Source organism: Oreochromis aureus, linkage group 1 (assembly GCF_013358895.1).
Source record: "Oreochromis aureus strain Israel breed Guangdong linkage group 1, ZZ_aureus, whole genome shotgun sequence".
Lineage (NCBI taxonomy): Eukaryota > Metazoa > Chordata > Actinopteri > Cichliformes > Cichlidae > Oreochromis > Oreochromis aureus.
Genome location: NC_052942.1, coordinates 3,801,643 through 3,824,602, shown reverse-complemented (window position 1 = coordinate 3,824,602; position 22,960 = coordinate 3,801,643). Strand labels below are relative to the sequence as shown.

The 22,960-nt window shown below is 39.5% G+C and overlaps 1 protein-coding gene across 2 annotated transcripts in view; it reads left to right on the top strand.

The window, feature by feature from the left end:
- Window positions 1-14,666, top strand: part of LOC116334313 (CD82 antigen-like) — a 43,691-nt gene extending 29,025 nt beyond the window's left edge. For both annotated transcript variants that reach the window (XM_031757726.2, XM_039621812.1), the window contains exons 4-9: window positions 1,181-1,302; window positions 4,847-4,921; window positions 10,450-10,548; window positions 12,103-12,276; window positions 12,359-12,442; window positions 13,127-14,666. In XM_031757726.2, the coding sequence (XP_031613586.1) occupies window positions 1,181-1,302; window positions 4,847-4,921; window positions 10,450-10,548; window positions 12,103-12,276; window positions 12,359-12,442; window positions 13,127-13,204 (632 nt within the window). In that variant the 3' untranslated portion in view covers window positions 13,205-14,666. The remainder of the gene's footprint in view (window positions 1-1,180; window positions 1,303-4,846; window positions 4,922-10,449; window positions 10,549-12,102; window positions 12,277-12,358; window positions 12,443-13,126) is intronic.
- Window positions 14,667-22,960: the final 8,294 nt, after the last annotated feature.

The following is a 22,960-nucleotide window of genomic DNA, read 5'->3' as shown; positions in this document are numbered from 1 at the left end:
CATCTCATTGTGAGAAATTGATGATGTTTGGTCCTGAGGACTGAGACTCAGGTAGAGCACTACACAGTATTCATCCAGTAGGGAGCTTCATTATTACAAATTACTCCGACATATAAACCTGAATTATTTGTGTAACAGCAAACCTGTGAGATGAGAAGAATAACATCAAACATTATTTACCATCAGATTTCAACCCTTCCATGTGTTACAGATGATACTGATACATTGCACAGTAACAGCATTAAATGTACTGTTTTGTTATTGTGCAGAGCATTATTAAATCTGCCCTGTGGGCTCAGTTATTATTGAGGTCGAACTCAAATAAGTATTTAGATTTTGTTTCAGAGGTCACATGGGAACCACAATACAAAAGCAGACTGGGAATCAATATTTTTTTAAGTTATCTGATAGATTTGCAGTGTTTCCGATATTATAGTCAAATTTTAGAAATGTGTTGATAATGAAGACATGCAGTCATCTACTTGGTGTGAAGCGCCACAAATCACCTTCATGCAGTTTGTTTTTTGTTCTTCTCTCAGGTCTGTACTATACGATGTTGAAATGTCAAAATGCTTCAGTTGATGGGACAGTTGATCAATTGCAACACTGATAACAAGTCCACACAGTCTGTTTTACTTTATTGTCTAACTGTAATGTTAGGTATATTTTGTATAACTCCCTACAGCTAGATTTAGGATGACTGGGAAAGTACTAACTCTTGTCTCACTCTTTTTGTTTTGTTTAATTAATGGGACTTAGAAAGATCGAAAGTCTCTTAGATTATTTTCTGAATCTTACACGACATAAAAATCACTTTAGTAAATATCTAGCATTTCATGGCATACAGGCAAAAAACAGAGGGATATGTGCATTTACACAACTACTTTACTGTGTAATTCCAATCCATGGATGAGTCGGGATCTGGTAGGTCAGCTGTAACATTCTTAAATTCAGTCTGACATTTGATCAGGTTGCTCAGTTATGGTTGAATAATGTAAACTTACCATTGTGATGAAATCGCCTTAGAAACAAGTTACAACTCAAACATGCAGGTGTGACCAATATGCTTTGCTACTTAAAAAGCATAAGTTTAATGTATATCCTAACAGTATGGTAGCCATAGTCACATGCTCTGACAGCTTGCAGTTTGTAACCTGAGATCTCTGTTGCTGATCCTCAGAAAACTCCACAGATGTGGAGTTGGCATGCTACATTTTGATCGGAGTTGGAGCTTTCCCCATTCTCATAAGCTTCCTCGGTTGCTTGGGGGCCATTTATGAGATCCGCTCTCTGCTGAGCCTGGTGAGTATGTGTGAGTATGTGTGTGTACCGTCCCCATTTAGACATGATAATGAAAAAATATAAATAATGTAAAGGTTTTCCTGTCAATATTTAACTGATTTTTGCATCCTTACTGAAGACCATTAGTGTGTTACATTAAGAGCCTATTCAACTACTGCAGTAACCCATGTTTTGGAAAGAACAGTTCAGCTAATCACAGTACTTTAAGTCCAGAAGATTTCCACAACAATAAAAGTGTCTACGAGTTCAGTCACACAGAGAGAAAAAAATCAAGCGATATGTTGACAATGCACCTGGAAGGGAGGTTCCATCACCTGGAGAGAAGTTCACATCAGTGTTTCCCAGAGTTCAAATAGAAGACACAACTTGGCATTGGCTATTGAGAGGAGACTGTGCATCAGACCTTTGTGGAGTAATAGCTGCAAATACATTACTGAGGGAGACAAAGTAGAAGATAGCTGAAGAGAAACAAATAGAAAGGACATCAGAACAGTGAGATCTGGACTTTGGTATCTGCACGTGTGCTTACCAAACTATCCACCAACTTCCATTCTATCCAATATCATCATTCAGCAGCTACACCCAGGCCAGAGTAAGGCTAAACCTGGGTTAGTCTCTTGCATACTTGAAACATGCCACCATGTTTTCCAGTGAGCAGTTGAGCCCTTTCATCAGTACCGTTGTTATCCAGTGTTGCAGTCCGCTGTAAATTTTTGTGGCTTTTTTTCTAGCATCTCTACAATGTTTCTTCTAAGTGTTGTGAAAGTAGTGATTGAGGTTTCACACAGCCAATTCTTCTTGATGATAGGAGATTTTGTCAATAAGCAGACTTTTTACATCATTTATTTACAATACTGTCAAAAGTTTTTCCCCCTTCCTGATTTCTTGTTTTTTTCATCTATTTGTGATATTTAAATGTTTCAGATTATAAAACTAAATATATCTTATATATAAATATAAGACAAATGTAACCTGAATAAATGCAAAATTATCATTTCATTTATTTAGGGGAAATAAATAGGGCCTCATTTGGTCAGTTAATCATCATTTGTGGTTCAACAGTAAGAAAGAGACTGGGCAAAAATGCATTCACGTGAGAGTTCGGAGGCGAAAAGCGCTGCTGAGCAAAAAGAACATAAAAGTGTATTTCACATTTGTCAAAAAAACATCTCAATAAGTCCCAACATTTTTGGGGAAAATATTCTATGGACTGAAGGTTTGTGTCCCGTTACAACTGGTGTTACATCTGGTGTCTGGTTACTAACACAGTGTTGCACAAAAAGAATATTATGCCAAAGTCAAACGTGGTGGTGGTAGTGTGGTGTTCTGGGGCTGCTTTGCAGCTTCAGGAGCTGAGTGACTTGTCATAATCGATGGAACCATGAGTTTTGGTCTCTACCAGAAAATTATGAAAGAGAATGACAGGATGTTCAAGTGCTCTTGGGTTAGGATAATGAGTCAAAGCACACCAGCAGGTTCACCACTGAAGTTAGAATCTGGACTTGAATCAGTTTGAGATGCTCTGGCATCACTTTCAGCAAGCTGCTCGTGTTTGAAAACCCCAGCAGGGCTGAATTAAAATAATAAGAAGAGTGGGCCAGAGTTCCTTCCCATTGATGTGAAACACTCATTGCCAATTATCACAAACGCTTAATTTTAGTTTTTGTTGCCATTAAAAATCAAACATTAAAAACATCGTTGCATAGATGGATGGATCTGAAATGTAACAATATATTTAAAAAAAAAAAACAAAATCAGGAAGGAGGAAAAGACTTTTTATCTTTTATCTCTGTTTTTTAAGTGGGCCACAGCACTCTTAACTTAGGGCAGAGGTTCCCAAAGTGTGGGGCCCGCCCCCTAGGGGGGGCGCAGAGCCATTGCAGGGGGGGCGCGGTATGAAAAGACAAAAAAAAAAAAAAAAAAGAGCGCTTGAACACTGTGGACAGGTTTTTGACGAGGCTCCCACACAAACGCAAAGCAGGAGATGAAGCATCGCCAAATATGTTTCCAAACCAAAGACTAGAAAATATGGTGAAGCATATCTTCCCTTTGGCTTCACCTGCACAAGTGCCAAGGTAGGTCTCCCCTGCAAAATTAGTTTCCCTGCGTCGGGAGCAGCGCTGGGCTCTCCAAATCACGGACAAACAGTATCCCACATTCTTGATTTTTAGTTCACAAACACTTCTTGTAATAACTACTCCTGACATTTTGGATATGTTAGCTCTTTATGCAGTAAAGTTACAGCGGGATACAAATAATATCAGGCTGATCCTGCCGTAATTTGTTCCCCCGGTTCAAATCACGGACAAACAGTATCCCACAGCTGTTTATGTTTTTGAACCCATTTTGCACAGAGAGACATTTTTTGAAAAATGTATTGACAGCAATGTTGAATATTATTACACAGGGAAAAAAACAACTACACGTAAAATAATTACACCGTGATGCCTCTGCCTTTCTAAATGCAGGGACAGTAACTGCGTGTGTATATGTAAGCGTGTAAAACCTGCAGATAGTCAGATTAACAGTATTTTGTCTCTATCTGCCATTCTGCAATTCATCTCATGTAAACAATAACGTGGCGCACAGCGTGACGTGAAAAGAGGCACATACCTTTGTCGTTGCGTGACGAACTCTGTAATCCTCGTCCACACATAAACGCAAAAAAGGAGTTTTAAATAATCTCCGTTTTCGGTGAATCGCAACGCCGTTTACGTGTTGACGAAAAGCCCAAACGCATAGAAACAGCTGCGTTTTCAAAAATACCCGTGTAGGTGTGGACGCAGCCTAAAAGAGTTAGTAGTATATTTTATTACTACCTGTAATTTATTGCCGTTTACTTGTATTTGCTTAATTGTTTACTAAATGTTTGAGGTGTGAAATAAACCGCAATGGAGTTTGTAAACAAAATATGGGTGTGTGTGTTTGGAGGATGTGTTTGTGCCGGGGGGTGGGTTAGGTGGTGGTGGGGGGGGCGCGAACATTTTTCTTGTAAAAAAGGGGGCCTGGCAAAAAAAGTTTGGGAACCACTGACTTAGGGAATGGCTGCCTTAGACCAACAAGCAAACAGCTCTGAGCACAAAACAGAACCCAACACTCCTCAAGAGGAGAAGAAAAGATAAAAACAAATATAGCTTCAGATAATGATGACAGTGCTGGGGACATTGTTAATGAGCAACCATGCTAAGGTTTGCTAGCTACCCGCTACACTATGTATCAGGTCATTTGTCTGCATTATCTACAAAGGTAATATTATGTTCTGTTTAATAAAAGTGCCAAATGGTAAAATGCCAAAATTCTCCATCAGGGGAAAACTGCATTTGGATATTGAGTTTATATGCAGTTTATTTGCTGCTCTCCCTCTTGACAACAGTATAACATAATAGAGAGGGATATGCTTGTGTATGCACCACTAACTAACATATAGAAGTGGGTCTGATTGTTCAATTTCAATTTAATTCAATTCAGTTTAATTTATACAGCTGTTCACATGCCCCTAAATTCTTCTATTCACTGTTTCACTGTTCTCTCCGATCCTCCTCAGTACTTCAGCGTCCTCCTGCTCATCCTCATTACTCAGTTTGCAGCTGGTGCCCTCATCTACTTTCAGAAGGATGTGGTGAGTGATGTCAGTTCAAATATTGCAAACATGAGTAATATACATTTTGTCATGCTTTTGTTTGTTCATCCACATGCTGTGATAAATGTACCCACCATGGACACAACCCCTGTGTAAAGAAAAAAAATCTACAGTAACAGTGACAGTGTTCAGACTTAGTTATTTAGTTTGAGGTATTTCAGCCAGAAGTAAAACACGGTGAAAGCTTCATGGTTAAGAATAGTTTTTAAAGTTTTTACTATTTGTTTTTCTTGGTTTATTTTGAGAGATGAGTGTTGAGGTTTTCTTTAGTTTATATCAACTGCACAGTCAGTCCTTTTGCCAAATACAAGCTGGGCACTGGATGTCACAGCATTTTATACTTTACTCTAGAAACTGGCCTGGCTCAGAGAGACAGGAGATTGTGTTCACACAGACAAATGAAAGCAGAACGCAACAAGAACAAGGATGTCAGCTTTTACTGTATCTGAACTTCTGTTGGAAGGTCTTCTCAGCCACTGTCTGCTGCTCAAGTCCAGGCCAAACCTCCCCTACTCCTGCTATGAGTTATGTCAGTCATTGGTTATGTCCAACAACAAATGCTTAGCTGATGAAGCAGAAGATTACCTACATCTGGTGGTTTGGATCAGTTCAGCAGAAGTGTTAAATAATGGTATACAAATACTTTGTTACTTTGAATTTTCATGCATCTCTGCTTTAATTGAGTAGTTCTCTTTATTTTGACTCCCTACATTTTTTACATTTTCAGAACAAGCTCGTTACTTTTGATTTGACAGATTTAAGGCTTCAAACATCAAACCGATTTGATCCTAAACAGCAACACATGAAAGGCAGTCCTGTACGTGTAAATCCCAGATGTCACATAACAAGAACCAAAACTGTGCACTATAGTTAGAGGGTAAAGTGGGTCAGAGTTTTGTTTTTTGGGGGGATTTTTTTGTTTTGTTTTTTACACAATACTGGCCTGACTGCAGGTGTCAATAAGCGGTATTTCAGTATCTAGCCAGCCATACAGAAGATGAGCGAGCATAAAGGTGTAACATGTTGTGGCAGGTCATTTCAAATTCAGTGTTTCTATCAGCTCAACAAACATCAGCAAACACACAAACTGTTTGTGTGCAGTTTGTCTCACAGTGTGTTGCAGCTAAAGCTCCAGCTGCTGTATTTCACAGGGAGAGAAAAGAAAGAGAGCCAACTTCACTCAGATGGAGAAAGATAAGAGGTTAGATTAAAGGTAAGGACTGCTCAGTGGTGTTTGATAAACTGGAAATTCATAGCTTACATGTAAGTCCTCATGTTTTTAAATCAGATATTGGGTCTGCACATGTGATATTAGTTTTTTTCATATTGTGAAACATGAAAAACAAACTGAGGTAGAATAACTGTGTTATTTAAAGGCTTCCTCTGCAGGTTAGTGCAGGATGAACAGGTTAGCTTGCTGTACTGTGATGGGTTTAAAGTAAAGAAACGTTGTGTGAGTGGTGCACAGTGGCTGTGGTTTCATGGTCAAAGTAAAATTACGTTGTAGCAGAGATTCATATGAATTTTAGCTGATGATGCTGAGATTCATTCACCTTCATGCCAATGTTATTCAGTCTAGTATAAAGTTGGTATAAACAATAGACTGTCAGTATAGAGGATGGAAATCAGCCAGGACAACTCGTAAAACATTTGCTCACATCTTGTTGAATTCAGGTGCCTAAATCCACAAAGAGCAGCAGGGCAGCTGATCACAGCATATACACTAAGAAAATGTAGTTCAAGTTCAAATTGTATTCATCACATACACAGTCATATGAGTACAACATGTAGTGAAATGCTTTTGTCCGTGCCAAAAAGAAAACAGTGAAAGTGCACACATCAGGAACAAGAAGAGAAAAAAAGAACTCTACTCAAACTGGGCTCCTAACTGGGAGACCAGTTTGAGGAGAGTACAAAAAACCCTCAGCACAAAAAGAGCACATGAATATTCACATCCACACCATGTAAAGCACGTGACATGCTACGGGGGGGAGGGTGTAGGGTAAGAAGTGACCCGGTCCAGACAGCAACCATCTTGTCCTGCAGCTGGACAGACCCGCCGTCTGCACCGTGTGGTAGCAAGCACAGTCTGAGTACTCTCAGCTCTCCCCGTCGCTTCGATCATAGCGGCCAGCCTTGTGGGGTTTTGACCAGCTGTAACCGCTTTCTTTAATCTTTGATAAGCCAGAGCCGAGCCAGCTCCGATCAGCAAGAACCCTGTTATCATGATTCCAAATAGGTATAAATCTTCTATGTCCTCAATTGACAGTCCCACCAGGACAATCAGGCTCTCTCGAACCCAGGCTTCTCTTTGAGAAAAGAGTGTGAATTGCATTGAGGGACCAGTTGATCAAATCCATAATTCTTTAGGTTTTAGAGAACAAGACTGAAAGGCTCTCTGTGTCACGATTAGTGCTGGCCAACCGTGGGGATGTGGGGCAAAGGAGGACCCAGGCGCAGAGCTCTGAATACAAGCAGTGCGTTTATTTACAGTGAGGTAAATAACAGATGCACAATAAATCCCCGTTGCTCCCTAGACTTCCGTGTGTGTGTCCCACTCCGACGTCCGTGCTCGTGCTCTCCGCTGTCGTGTTTCTGCAAACCCTGTGCTGCTGTCCTCCTTGTTCCACGTTCCTCCTGCAGGAAAACAACAGAAGCAGCCGTCAAACACTGACCCCCGCGGGCATACACGATCCGCACTACCGTACACTGACACACACTGACTTGGAGTTAAACTCAATGATCCCGTGTCGGAAGGAGCGCCATCACCGTCCTAAATAGCTCCCCCGACGAGCCGAATTAGCAGCAGGTGGTGACACGGGCTTCAGGTGTGGCCAGTCCTCCAGCAGAGCCACACCCATCAGGCCTGCGGGTGCCTGTCATCCATCCTGCAGCCACACCTGCAGACACACCCATATACACACACACCCTGCCTATACATACAAAATGTGGAACACAGACATGACAGCATAGTGCAGAAGAAGCACACATCAAATGATAGTAATAATAGTCCACACTGCTCACAGACCCCGAGTCCCCGGAAACGGGTCCACGACACTCTGAGGCTCTCTCTTAAAGTTAGTCAAGACTAGACAAGGACATGAGAAGCCAAGCAGGAAAGATAAGGTGAGGGACAGGGGGAAAGATGCGACCGCCTCCGTCAGAGCCAAGAGCTCTGTCAGAGCTCACATTAGAAATTATTGTGAGTTATGAGTTATTTTCCCCACACTGAGCCATTACAACCAGTTTACTGGTCCCCCACCTGCTGTATCCCACTTTAACCCCTGTACTCATTTTCCTGTTTAGAGGCAAAGTCACCCTCTACAATGTAGACAACAGAAAATAGATTTTAGATTTTAATAGATTTCCTTCTTTTTCTCTGCTCATGTTCTATTTAATTGGTTCAAGCTGAGGACAATTAGAATAAAAAAATCTGACTAAAATAAAGGTTGTATTCCCACCTGCTATTTTGTTATTACATTAATATAGCAGGTTCAGTTAACTTTACACAAATATAGCTGTTTTAAAAAAAACTTGCTCGAAAGAGTCACTTTTTGCTTTCTTACTTTGAGTGCATTTCATTCAGTACTTCAACATTTACTGGAGTACTTTTTAGGTATCCGTACTTCTACTTAAGTACCGAATGTTTGTACTTTTGTACTTAAGTTCAAAATACTTTGTACTTTTGTCATGGGGTGACTGAAGCCTATCCAGCTGCCATAGAGTGACAGACAGGGTTCAACCTGGACAGATCACCAATCTGACACAGAGAGACAGGCAACCACTCACATTCACACCTATGGGCAGTTAAGAATCACCAATTAACCTAACCCCACAGGGCGTAGGTGTTGATAGCCTGGATCTTGTTCTTTTGCCTGATCCTCTGCAGGTACTTGGTGGTTGCAGCTTTCCTAGCGGGCTCTTCATGGTTCCCATTTACCTGTGGGATCCCCAGGTACTTGTAGCTGTCCTCAATGTCTGCAATGTTCAATTCAATTCAATTCAATTTTATTTATGTAGCGCCAAATCACAACAACAGTCGCCTCAAGGCGCTTTATGTTGCCTTCTGGTAGTTCATTCCCCTCAATTCTGACTACCTTCCCTCTCTTTGTTATCATCCAAGTACACTTCTCCAGTCCAAATGACATTCCGATGTCGTTGCTGTATATCCTGGTGGTGTGGATCAGCGAATCCATGTCTCTCTCTTGGCATACAGCTTTTTGTCATCCATGAAGCCGGTGGCTGACGATTGCTCCGTTCCGAAGTCGGTATCCGTAGTCAGTCTTGTCAATGAGCTCACTGAGGGGGTTCAGGCCTATGCAGAACAGCAGTGGGGACAGAGCATCTCCTTGGTAGATCCCACACTTGATGGTGACTTGTGCTATTGGCTTGAAGTTGGCCTCTAGTGTTGTACGCCACATCCCCATTGAGTTCCTGATGAAGGCTCTTAGGGTTCTTCTGATCTTGTATAGTTCTAGGCAATCCAGGATCCATGCGTGGGGCATCGAGTCATAGGCCTTCTTGTCATAATCCAGGCAGTGCACAGGTTGGTCAGTCTGGTTTTCCAGTCTTGGGTAACTGCTCGGTCCACCAGTTGCTGGTGTTTCGCGCCTCTGGTATTCTTGCCATTTCCTTTCTGTGCCCCGCTCATGTATTGAGCCATGTGCCTGTTCATCTTAGCCGCTATGATGCCTGACAGGAGCTTCCATGTGGTACTGAGGCAGGTTATTGAGGCTGGTAGTTGGATGGGACCGGCCCTTTCTGGGGATTCTTGGGGATCAGGACTGTCCAGTCTTCAGTTGGCCTTTCTGGATGTCTCTCATCGACTAGCAGCAGGTTCATTTGTGCTGCCAGACGCTCGTAGGGTGCAGTCAGCTTCTTCAGGTCAGCCGATGTTTTATCTCAAAATAAGCATCTTTTTTGTTTAGGCTGAACAGCATACATTTGCATCCAAACATTTCGCTAGAATTTATATTAGTTGACAATTTTTGCTAACGGCATACAGTTTTGCTCCTACAGTCCTTCTCTTTTTTCTTTTGTCTTTTTGCATTCATACATTTTTTAAACCTAGGAAGTGTAAAATAAGTATAACGATGTTTTCCAAGTATTGTCAAAAGAACCTTTTTTGTACTTTCTTGCAAATGAACTGTAATATTTCCAAGAAAGACCTACACAATATGTTAGTCATCATAAATTAAATGAAGATATGATGGGCTGTAAGTATTGTTGTTACGCTTGACAAAAACTCACATATTCCTTCTAATTAATAAGATTCAAAACATGCCACATTGAGAAATGTTTATTTTACTTAGTGTCTGGCATAGCATGGAGTGAGGGTGTTTTAATTTAGTTCATTTGAATGGTATCCATCCAACAATATATTCACAAAAAGAAGATACAAAAGAGACACGTTGGCTCAAATATGGATACAGTGTGGGCATATTACACTGCCTATTTGTTTATGGTAATACATGTTTCACCAACTCTGTCAGCCTGCTGTCTTTCAGGTCAATGAGCAGATCTCCAAGGTCATCACTAAGGTACTGGACAAATACTCTGGGAACAATTCAACCACAGAGCAGGCCTGGGATTTCATCCAGACGAACGTGAGTTGGAAGCATGGACCTGAAATCCAAACCCATCAATAAAAATATCTTCAGTGGTACAAAATGGCAGAAATGCCCTAGCTAGAAACACAGGAAAATTCATTTTTAACAGGGGGAATTTGAAAACTTGAGGTTAACAATGCTTTACACTTTGTAACTATACAGTTAGACTTGTTCTTGTCAGCTGATGCTGAAAAATGCATTGAAAACCTAAGTGAAACAAAGAAGACAAACTAACTTGAATTTAAGTTTTCTAAAGAGACTAATAAGAATCTGTCTGAAATATATTAGAAAATTTCTTTTTGTACTAGAATTGACCAACAACAATCTTAATTTCCACTTAACGGGTGGCCGGAGCTCAGGAGGTAGAGCAGGGCATCTACTAATTGGAAGGGTGCTCAGGTAAAGTAGTAAAGGGTTATAAAAGGACCAGTACTTTTGCCATTTACCACTTCTCCATAAATGTGTTTAAAGTAGCTCTCTAGATTTCTCTTTTCAGCCAGTTTCTTCTGAAATAATCAGATTTCATTTTTATATGAACAGATTCTATCACTCGTGACAAAATAGCTTTACCTCTCCAAAAGTTGAATCTGTTCATCTGGACGTAGCGTTTTTTGGGAGAAACGTTTCGTCACTCATCCAAGTGACTTCTTCAGTCTCAGCTGACTGCAGGTTTCCCCAACCTTTATAAACAGTACATTTGCATAATGACTGAAACCAGCCCACTGAAGGAACAATGGGCTGTGAGGTCAGTTCCTTAATCATAATTATGCAAATTCCCATGACCATTGATCAACAATCACTGACCAAAACCCACTGATCAAAGAACACTGATCAAAATAGCTTTACAGTCTTGATAAGCAAAAATGACTTAATATCAACCCTTAATTTTCAGTAATCTAAGCCTCAGTTATTTTAATCAGCAGATTTTCCTGAGTTTAAATTTTAGCACTCTTAGTGTGTAGTCACCTTATCTCAACATACTTACAATATAATTATAGAGTAGAATTTTTAATATAAGATAGCTGCATGTTGTAAATACTCCATTTGACTGCATTGTGTGGATCTTAAAGGTCACTTCTAGACATCTGTAATCACAGAAAATTCTCACACTACATAAGTGGAAACTGAACATTTAACTTGTCTAATCCTGGTTCACACCGGCGTTTTCCAAGTGTAACAGTAACTAGAACTAAGGTTTGTGTGATGTCAAAACCTCCCCAGCAACATGTTGACATTAACAGGAATTTCATATAACAATACAATGCTTTCTCACCAGGGAAAAACTCAAAAATAATAACATAAAAACCTACAGTTCAAAATATGAAAGTATATTAATAACATCTGTAAATAAAATATCTTGATATTTTCTTCAGAAATGTTTACATGGGTGTTAAATTGAAAAACATGAAATCAGGCCCAAAGTACCTGCTCCAGAATGAGTATAAAATGATATGTATCAACCCATTCATCAGCCGTTCCAGTCAAACGTCCTTGGGAGTAATGTGTTGGCTTTTACAAATGAAACCTGTGCTTAACTCTGCCCATCTGTAGATGGAGTGTTGTGGCTGGATTGATCGTAGGGATTGGAGTGGTAACATGGTCATCGTCAACAGCTCACAGCTGCTGTTTCCCTGCTCCTGCCAGAACATCTCACTTATTTCTGGAAACTTCTCTGACAGTGGATTCTGTGAGGCTAAGACACCTGACTGGCCTGTATACGATGTGGTAAATGGTGTTTTCCGTTAATCTCACATGTTTGCTGTCTCTTAGATGCATTTCGAGTGAATAAGGTTCTTGTCTTAATCAGGGATGTGCCGCCAGCGTGGAGAGATGGCTCCTCACCAACACTGGGGTTGTGTTAGGCATTTGCCTTGGAGTGACTCTTATTGAGGTACAACATCATTAACTCTCATTAATCTATAACTAGCTGGGTTTCCATGAAAGTAGTTTACAGAAACAAACAATATGCAAAATAATACCTGTTACAGTTCATCGTCACTAAAGTGGCTTAAAAAAACATTTGTGAAACCTTTGGATGGATCTGGATTCTTTGTTAATCATAAAATGTTGTTAATTAAAGTCAAATACAATTTTAACAAAACTAATAAAACAAGCAGCTGCACCTTTCATGTCATTGCTGAACACACTGAATAATCACTCAGTGAAGGCTGAACAGTTCTCAAAAAAGCTCCTCTATTTACAGTGTTGTGACACAAACAAGCGTTACGTTATGCAGAACTTTTTCACAAATTTCTGACAAATCTTTGTCACAAATATTTGTTTGAAAGAAGAAGCACAGCTCACCAACAATTATGTTCTTCAACCTGCAAAGTGAGTGGCTGTTCAGTGTGTGGAATAAAGACTCTTTGTGTTATTATTTTACTCAGACTGTGTTTTAATGTTTGCTACTAAGAATAAGCTCATACCAGACTTGAGAAGTAATCGTGCTGAAATCTTGGTAATTCCAATGTATTGAAACTGTATATTGAGTTTGTTCAAGATGAACAATCTGAGTTGTTTATGAATAAATAACTTAAAAATAGGAAATTTAAAAGTGTCTTTCTCTGGTTGACAGCTGCTGGGGATGATCCTGTCCATCTGCCTGTGCAGGAACGTTCACATGGAGGATTATACCAAAGTGCCAAAGTACTGAAGCTCAGCAGAGGAAGTTACATTACTGAACTCAAGAAACACACAAATAGGGAGCAAAGTATTTGGTGAAATTGTATCCAAGGGTATAATAATGAAATATGTCTATTTTTTTTCCTTAGATTTTATTAGATTTTATCCTCTAAGGCTTTTTGTCAGTCTGGTTTTATTTTAAAAACTTATAGTTTTGAACTTTGGATCAAAGCGCAAAGCTGAAAAATGCTGAGAGGACACTGGGTTAGAGGAGGTTAATAAAGAAAGGTGTAGTAATGGAGGATTTCTTTCCCTGCCAGTGTTGCTGGTTTCCACAGTGCCAATTTGGTGCTGCATGCTTTTAGTTTCCCTTGAAAATCTGAAAGTAAACCATCTGTGCATCTGTAATAGTGAAGTGAAACAGTCTTTCAAAAATGGATATACCTTTCCTTTGGAGGCATTAATGAGAAAAATTAGTCATTGAATTTTAAAAATTTTAGAACTTTCCAATTTGGCCATCATGTTCGTTTTAGGTAAACAGCTGTGCTCCCGGAGAAATTCAGCCACTGGAGTCATTTCAGAGATTTTACCCTTGATTGTTAATCATTCAAATGCTTTTGACAATATACTGTAAAAGACTGAATTTCGAATGATTTGTTAGCAAATCATTCAAAAAAATATATATGCATGTATCCCATATGATGGCCATTTAAAAAAAAATATATGAACTCTGGTGTTTGTATCTACTTTTAATGATTTCCCTGTGATGATAAGATACTTGCAGCACTGTAAAGATGTCAAGAAAAGCAAAGTTTTGGCGATTCTGGAAAGTCCACTTGGTGGATGTTTTGTTTTATTTTTATATGCCAGTGTTTTGAGTTATTGTGTAATGTTATAGTAGTTTGTCTGGAATTTAAGTGTTTATTTGTAAGAATTTGAGTCCAAAAAGTATTCCTTCCAGTGTTTTCTACGGCAGGTCTCTCCTTCAACTTTTAAATGATATTCTTTCCCATTCTCCTAATTGCTTTTAAGTCTGGAAATAATAAAGGAAATAATAAGGTACTAAAAATATACTTGTCTTCTAAAAGTATCACAGTTTACTATTGGCATTTTTAAAAAGCAAATAGACCATTTTTAGGTTTAAGTATGGAACCTTGTTTAATCCAGAAGTTTGAGAAGAGTAGCGCATTAATTGTAACCACTTTTGAACTGTGTCACATGATGGAACTATTTTTAGTACGGATCCTTGGCATTCATTTGTGTACAATTTTAATTACAAGCCAGTATGTGGTTTTCCCAGTGGCCTGTTTTTTGTTTTGTTTTGTTTACAGTCACATAAATAACATCCCATTAACCTTGTAATGGTTTCTAAGAAACAAAAGGATGCATCTGTTTAGAAGTACATGGCCTTCTTCAATTATAGCTTGTTGGTGTCATAAGTATGTACTCATAAATGGATTCATATTTCATTTTGCCAATAAACTGATTACAGTACTTCGGTGTGATTCTTTGTTGCTCACAATGTTGTTAAATATATATTTTTTAAATGTAGTGTACTTTTTTTTTTTACCATGCTCTCTAAATATCTCTAACTCAGAACTTCATCTCTGAGACCATTGTTGTGGTTGTTGTTCTTAGATTAGACTGTTTATGCACCTACATGAGTTTAGCCTGCAGTCTAAAAGACTGCATACATTCTAATGACCAGCAGGGGGCGTCTCCTGATTGCCAATAGAAGCAATCAGGAGAATATGAATAGGAAAATAGAAAAACGGCCCTCAGCCAGTTTTTCCTACATGATAAAAAAAAATACAATAGTAAATGAAAGAAATCTGTCAGCAAGACTCTTTGGTCTTAAATTATATGAAGTTAATGTGTAAAATTAAAATAATCTATAGTTTAATAACTCAAAGCGCTTTATACAACATACCTCATCCATCCATCCACCCATTCATTCAAGCAACCTTTTATTTCTCCTCTCCTTAAGTGCTTTCTATCTACGCTACAATGGACTGGAGAGAAACTTGGGGTTAGCTGGAGTAGCCAGGGATTTAACAACTAACATTTTGATCAGTAGATGACCTGCTCTACCTCCTGAGGTACAGCCATATAGTAAGAACCCTTCCAGCATCCTGGTGGTTCTGCAGCTGATGCTCCCGTACCTCTTATCAGACGGCAAGAGGGAGAACAGGCCGTGAGAGGGGTGGTGGGAGTCTCTGATGATGGAGATAGCTCTGCGTATGCAGCGCTGTTTGTAGATCTCCTCCAGAGGGGCACCAACAATCCTCCTGGCAGTCTTAACAATCCTATTGAGTTATCACTTCTCATTGGACTTGCAACAAGCTACATTGTAGCTTTGAGGAATGGCTCATGGTCAAAGGAAACATTTATTTCACTTGAATCTCTTCCTTTCTACTTTTGTCGCTCTGTCTAGTTTCTTACCACATTAAGTACACCCTCCTCACCTATATAACAGCAATCTCCTGGAACTGCCAGGGTTTGTTACCAATTATTGCCGATACCGCTGTTATTGCTGGAGTGGTTTTCACTGTTGCCTCACAGCAATAAGGTCCTGAGTTTGACTCCACTATCTATTTTCAGTTCTCTTTGCATGTCCATGTTGGCATGGGTTTTCTCAGGGTACTCCTACATCCCGCCACAGTATAAAAACATGTAATTCATGGGGTTATGTACTTTCTAAATTGGTTATTTGGTGATTCTAAATTGCCCATCGGTGTGAATGACTCTTGCATCAGATTGGTGAACTGTCCAGGGTGTACCCCGCCTCTCGCCCTATGGTAGATGGGATAGGCTCCAGTGCCCCCACAACTCGATGAGCGGACGAGAATACAGAAGGGAATGATTCGGCAGCAGCTACCCGGACATATGTTGGTTAATTTGACAAAGTTTGCTCCATCTATTTCTATTTCATCTACTTTCTTTTTATTTTTCTCTTTTAGCTTTTCAGCTCCACTGTTTTGGTTTTGTTTTTCCATCTTTATCAAACACATCATCCACACCAAATTCTATTCGACAAGGTGTATGAGCACACAGGGAAGGTGGGTATGAAGGACTCTTTCAAGCAATCTGACACCCGAGCTTTTGGTTAATAGGGATTACCTGTGACTGCGGAGGAGGTGTGGGTGTTTGCAGAGACAGCTGGAAAGCTGTCGAGAGCAGTCAAAGTACCGAACAGGAAGCTGTGTGGCTGAGCAGCCATGAAGAAAAGCATCTAGTGTTTTGACATGCTGTAAAAATAAACTGTGTAACTATAATTGAACGCTGTGTGGGTCCGTGGTGTGTCAAAGACACTATCTCTGCTTTTAAGATTAGGCTTCAAACTTTCCTTTTTGCTAAAGCATATAGTTAGGGCTGAATCACGTGACCCTGAATCCTCCCTTAGTTATGCTGCAATAAGTGTAGGCTTGACACATTGAGTATTTCTTCTTCAGTCACCTTTCTCACTCACTATGTGTTAATAGACCTCTCTGCATTTAAACATACTTGTTATTAATCTCTGTCTCTCTTCCACAGCATGTCTTTATCCTGTCTTCCTTCTCTCACCCCAACCCGTCGCAGTAGATGGCCCCGCCCCTCCCTGAGCCTGGTTCTGCCGGAGGTTTCTTCCTGTTAAAAGGGAGTTTTTCCTTCCCACAGTCACCAAAGTGCTTGCTCATAGGGGGTCATATGATTGTTTGGTTTTTCTCTGTATGTGTTATTGTAGGGTCTACCTTACAATATAAAACACCTTCACCTTGAGGTGACTTGTTGTGATTTGGCGCTGTATAAATAAAATAAAATTGAATTGAATTGTGGGATGGCATCCTATTCAAATTCTTTAGAATTTGTCATCCGTCAGTTGATGTGGTTGTGTTGATCAGTTTGAATTGTCTCAGTAGAGAGCCATAACTAGGTTTCTGTAACACAGAGTAAATCAATTTTTTGATCAATCATTAAATCATTTACTGATAAGAAAAGAGAAAAGTTTTACACTTAAGTCTCTTTGCTGCAGTTGAGGATATTATAGTGTTTTTCTTTGTGAATTTTTATGTTTAAATCATTTGTTTCTCATTTTTGGTTTGTTTGGTTTTTTTGGTGGTCTGGGAGCAGATGTAGTCTTTATCTTTAAAGCCTACATCATGTTTTGGACACCACTCAGAGAGCCAGCAATTTAAGGAGAGCATGTGGCTAAACATGTCCCTCCTGGTCCGATTGGGAAGGAGACCAGAGAAAACTACGACATTGTTTTCACAAAGTTACACACCGATTCAATATTAATTTTAATGAACTCCAATTGACGTAACCAGGTGTAAAGCATAATGCTGACAAAAATGATAATTTTACAAAATGTACACGTATCTTTAGTCAGTAGTTTCAGGGTTCCCTCAGTGTCGCCTGCTCTGGCCATTGGAAGACATTTCACTATGGTTGCTGGTGTTTCCAGCTTTACATGCCTCAAAACAGAATTGAAAATACCAGAGTTTGTTCCTCGGCAGGTGTGTCACCGAGTGGGGAAAAACGATTAGAGACATGAACAGTTTCGGACTACACTTCCTCTTCACCGTCACCCAGCCAGCCTGTTTTCCCAGGTATTCGGGACCATCTGGTGGCTATGCTACAGGACAGTGTGAGCTACACTGGTACAGCTGAAGATGACATATTTCACATTTCAGTGAAGTCCATTTTTTTAATATTCCTGCAAATCCTGGACCCTCGCAGCAGGACTGTAAAAGAAAATCAAATATCATCTGATCCTGGGCATCTCATACAGTGATCACATTACAAACAATGAAGTCAGCATAACCACTGAACAAATAGGTTGGTTCATTTGAAGATCTTCTGAATACTCTTATGAGGAAAACTCCAATGGTACGGAAACGCCATGGGATCACAGGGACAGGAAAAAGCCATACTCCGAAGAACTTAAGCCCTCGCCCAACAGTGCAATGCCTGGAGAAGCCTGGTGACCTTTCTCTTAGCTTGGCAAACCTACAGTAAGGGATCCAAAGAGTAAAGGGATCGACATAAGACAAAACATAATTCCTCAACTGTGGCAGAGTTGTTGGGGCAATGTTTAGTAGCAGTTTTCATGTTATTTCTGTGGTATGATTTTGCGACTGTTTCTGTTGTTTGTGTAGTGGTTTGAAATCTTTTGTGGCTGAACTTTTTTTCTTTAAGGTCTTCTCACTAGAAGTTTGGATGTTTTTCTGCCATCTTGTAGTCCATATAGACTGTTCTTGAATTCTACTGAAACATGCAGTATAAATCCAAGTCTGTTCATTTTTCCTTTTTCACAAACACCAACAACAATTTTTTTTCTGTGATTCAGAAGAATCAGATTACGTTGAGTCTACTTAGTCTTCAGATTCTGTACTCCTACAGCCAAAGCTTGTAAACTGACACCACAGCAAAAACAAAAATGATAGCACTTTTCATCTTCGGGCTCGGGGTTCTTTGTGTTAGACTCTTGTAAGTATTTGAACTTGTCAAGTCAATCGGTTAACAAATGTGGAGGACACCTCTCGAACAGAGCAGGACAGCTGCACTGTACCTTGGACTGATTCTGTCACACTTGGGTGGAGGAGGTAGGTTTAACCACACAGACACAATCTTAAACAAATATCACTTAACTTGAAAGACATGAAAGGAGATAAAAGAAAAGTTGGAGATTGGCCTATAATTAGCTAAGACTAATTAATAGAGATAGGCTGATCATATTTAGGATTAGTGCATTAACCCTGTAAGACTCAACCCATCAAAAAATGGCCAGAAAATTCAGACTTTTTGGAACTGAGATGTTTAATAACCCTCATAACAAAATCCACACGTTTTTTTTGCTATATCACGTTGTGTATGATATCTTTTAATTATATATTTATTATATATTCTTTGTATCACATTTGATACAAAATGCAACTTTTTGTTAACAACAATGTTAATAATAACATTTTGAAATTATGGGAAGTGTTGATCATGTTGATGAGATAGAGGTCTCAGAAACTCATGTATCAAATATGATACAAAGAGCATTATAGGGCTAATTAATGTTAGGAGCAGACTTATAGAAATGGGGTCTAAAAGACACATTGATGGTAAATGGACTAGTTCATATATAGGACTTTTCTACTCTTTTATGAGTAATTGTTTTCTCCAATTGTTAAAATTTTATTTCTCAAGAATTTCATAAAGTCATTACTAGTTAAGCTTAAAGGAACGGTTGGCTCAACAAAGCTATGACTTTTGGTCAGTCTGCCTACAGTGCTGAACTTATTTTCCTCAATCAGTTTTGAATAGTAAGACGTTCTAGTTTTACAGAGGGGTTTTTAATAAAGCAGCAAACTATTTTTCCAGGCTAAATGATGATTTTCTAATTTAGTGAGACGCCATTTCCTCTCCAGCGTACAAGTTACCTGCTTTAAGATGAGCAATTCTAGTTTGAGGCTCCCTTTTTCAGAGGAGCTACAGTATCCAGAGTCATACACAGTGAAGATGTCAATTTTTTTTAATGAATATTTATATTATTAATAACAAGATAATCAGCCTCTGTCTGAGTAGCATTCAGGTAGCTGCTCTGCACTGTGTTGGCACATGGCATTGAAGAAGATAACGAACTCAGTAACAGCACTTTCAGAAAGACATCTGTTCAAATCTATTCACGACTGCTGTGTAATCCATTAAATCAAATCAAATCCCTTTTATTGTCACATCACATTACTGGTACACTGGTACAGCACATGTGAGTGAAATTCTTGTGTGCAAGCTTCACAAGCAACAGAGTTGTGCAAAAATACAAGAAACATAAGATACAAGCCAAATATAAGAACAGGAATATGAGAATTATAAGAATAAATATATGTACAAATATAAGAATGTATGCACATTACTAAATATGCATACCAAATATGTAAATACATATATATTTATATATGTGGGTGTGCGTATGCAGAAAATATGCAGAGGTCATCAGTATGAATATTGTGCAAAAGAAATGGCATATATGTACAATATGAATATGGCGTGCATAAGTGTCAAAGTTCCAGTAAGTGAAAGTGAGGTGTCTATGAAGTGTTCAGCAGTCTGGTGGCCTGATGGAAAAAGCTGCCCCTCAGTCTGCTGGTTTGGGACCGGGTACTGCAGTTCCTCCTGCCTGATGGAAGTAGTTTGAACAGTTTGTGACTGGGGTCACTGGAATCTTCGATTGTCCTTCCCACTTTCCTCAGGCACCACTTCTTGTAGATGTCCTGGAGGGAGGGAAGCTCAGCTCCAATTATCCTCTTCAGCCCCAAGGGGGTTTCTGAGCTTCCTGCTCGAAAATGCAATGCCTAAATTAAATTGATTATTTCTCTGCAATTACAAACTCTGTCCTTACAATCTTGGTATCAAAATGAAGCTAACACTTGGGACATTTAATCAGAGGTGTAAATATTAAAGCAGATATTACTGTGTCAAAGTTACTGAGACTGGAACACAGAAAAAGTAAGTAGATTTTATTCTCGCCTAATTTTTTTTTGTAATTTTTAGCATATAACCCTTTTAAAAATATGGCTCAGATCATATTTGGTTCCAGAAATCCAGTAACCAACATATAAGCATAATCTATGCAAAGATTTGTGTTTCTAAAGTAAAACAGTGAAAAACTACAGCCCTGTCAATATATGAATATCCAGACGTTGTACAAAAATGTCCAATTTTGGCACACAATTGGACACCATGCCAGTTAATTTTTTTAGGTATTAAAGAGCAGAAATTAATAAATTTTATTAACAGGCCTAAAAATACTTTATTTTAAAATATATTTTTGAAGAATTAACCACACATTTACATGTAATGCCCCTTTTCTGCTGTGCGCTTCATTGGCCTCTGGTCCTTTAAATTCTGATGGGCTGTAACCTTGGTTTCTTTTGGTCAATTTGCATGATTGACACCTCTTTTTAATCGTTTTAGCCAATAGATTCAAAGTAACGATGCCACGTTCACGTCACTTCAACCAATCAGACGTTGTAATGCCAAAACCCACGTGTGTCCAAATTTATTGCATGTGGCGTCTGTCCAGTCACGTGTCTGTAGGTGGGTCTAAAATGGAGGTTGTTGACGGAAAAACGGCTCTGATGCGCTAGGTTGGCATGGTAACTACCTGCTATCGTGGCTACCGGCTACCGGCGAAAATAACGGAGGAAATCAGGACGGTAAGCCAATTTCTGTCGTAGCGCATTTGCGCAGCTGTGTTTTTGTGGTCTTCTTTTGCGGCTAATTCAGTGAATTTTGGTCTGATCGTGGTCAAACTTGCTGTGTGCAGTCAGTGATAGCCCTGGAAGCTAACCAGCCTATTTTTTAACCGGTTATATGAAGTGTGAAGAATTTCTGGTTCGGTTTCGGTGTTTAGCGAACTTCTGCGCATTTACGTAACTGCTCGTTTAATCGCGGCTTGTTTTCGGTGTGTTTGGTGGTTGTAGAAATGGTTTATATGACATTTTAGCTGAGATTCTGAGGTTTCTGTGGATACCACACATGTCTGGATTCATATTTCTCAACCGGCGTTATAACCGATTAAACGTGATCTCCTCCTTTTTTGCCCCCAATGCCGGGGGCGTGGGGCTGAAGAGGTTATCTTATCAGCACACTGCACCACTCTGGAGAGCTTTGCAGTTGTAGGCAGTGCTGTTGCCATACCAGGTAGTGATGCATCCAGTGAGGATGCTCTCAATGGCACAGCAGGAGAAGGTCCTGAGGACGTGGGGGCTCATGCTGAATCTCTTCAGTCTCCTGAGAAAGAAGAGGTGCTGCTGCGCCTTCTTCACTGTTCTGTTCATGTGAACAGACCATGTGAGATCGTTCGCCAGATGTAAACCTAGGAAACAGAAGCTGCTCACTCTCTCCACAGCAGCGCTGTTGATGGTAATGGGGGTGTGTGCTTCTCTATAACTCTGGAAGTCCGGAAGTCCACTATCAACTCCTTTGTCTTTGTGACGTTGAGGGTGAGATGGTTCTTTTGGCACCAGTGTGTCAGGGCGCTGACCTCTTCCCTGTAAGGTCCCTGTAAGGGAACATTATGTTATTGTAATGTTACAATAATTTACATTATTGTAAATTTAAATGTTATTAGGAAATGATCAAAGATTAAGGTCAAGGTCAAGGTCAAATTTATTTATATAGCACATTTCCAGACAGACGATGCTGCACAAAGTGCTTAACAATATAAAAATGCCATTAAAAAGAAACAATGTAAAACAATAATAACAATAAAAAAAAATGATAGACAATAAAATAATTAAAACAATAACTAAGACTATTAAATAAGACCAAAATGCTTGGGTCATAGTGTGTTAAAAGCCAGGGCATAAAAATGTGTCTTTAGTAGTGATTTAAATTGATCAAGTGTTTATGCAGATCTAATATTTAGGGGAAGACTATTCCAAAGTCTGGGACCTGCCACAGAAAAGGCTCTATTGCCACGAGATTTGAGATTAGTCCGTGGGATGGACAGCATTAATTTTGAGTCAGACCTCATGACTTTTCCAGGAGCATAAACAGAAAGGAGCTCAGACAGGTAAGAAGGGGCTCGGGCGTTAAGCGACTTAAAAACAAAAAGTAAAAGTTTAAATTGGATCCTGTAGGAGACAGGAAGCCAGTGTAGAGAAGCTAAAACTGGGTTATATGCTCTCTCTCCTGTTTGGTGCCAGTTAGCAGGCGAGCAGCTGCATTTTGGACCATCTGAAGATGATGAATGGAGGCCTGGTCGAGACCAAAATACAATAAATTGCAGTAGTGCAACCTGCAAGTAAGGAAA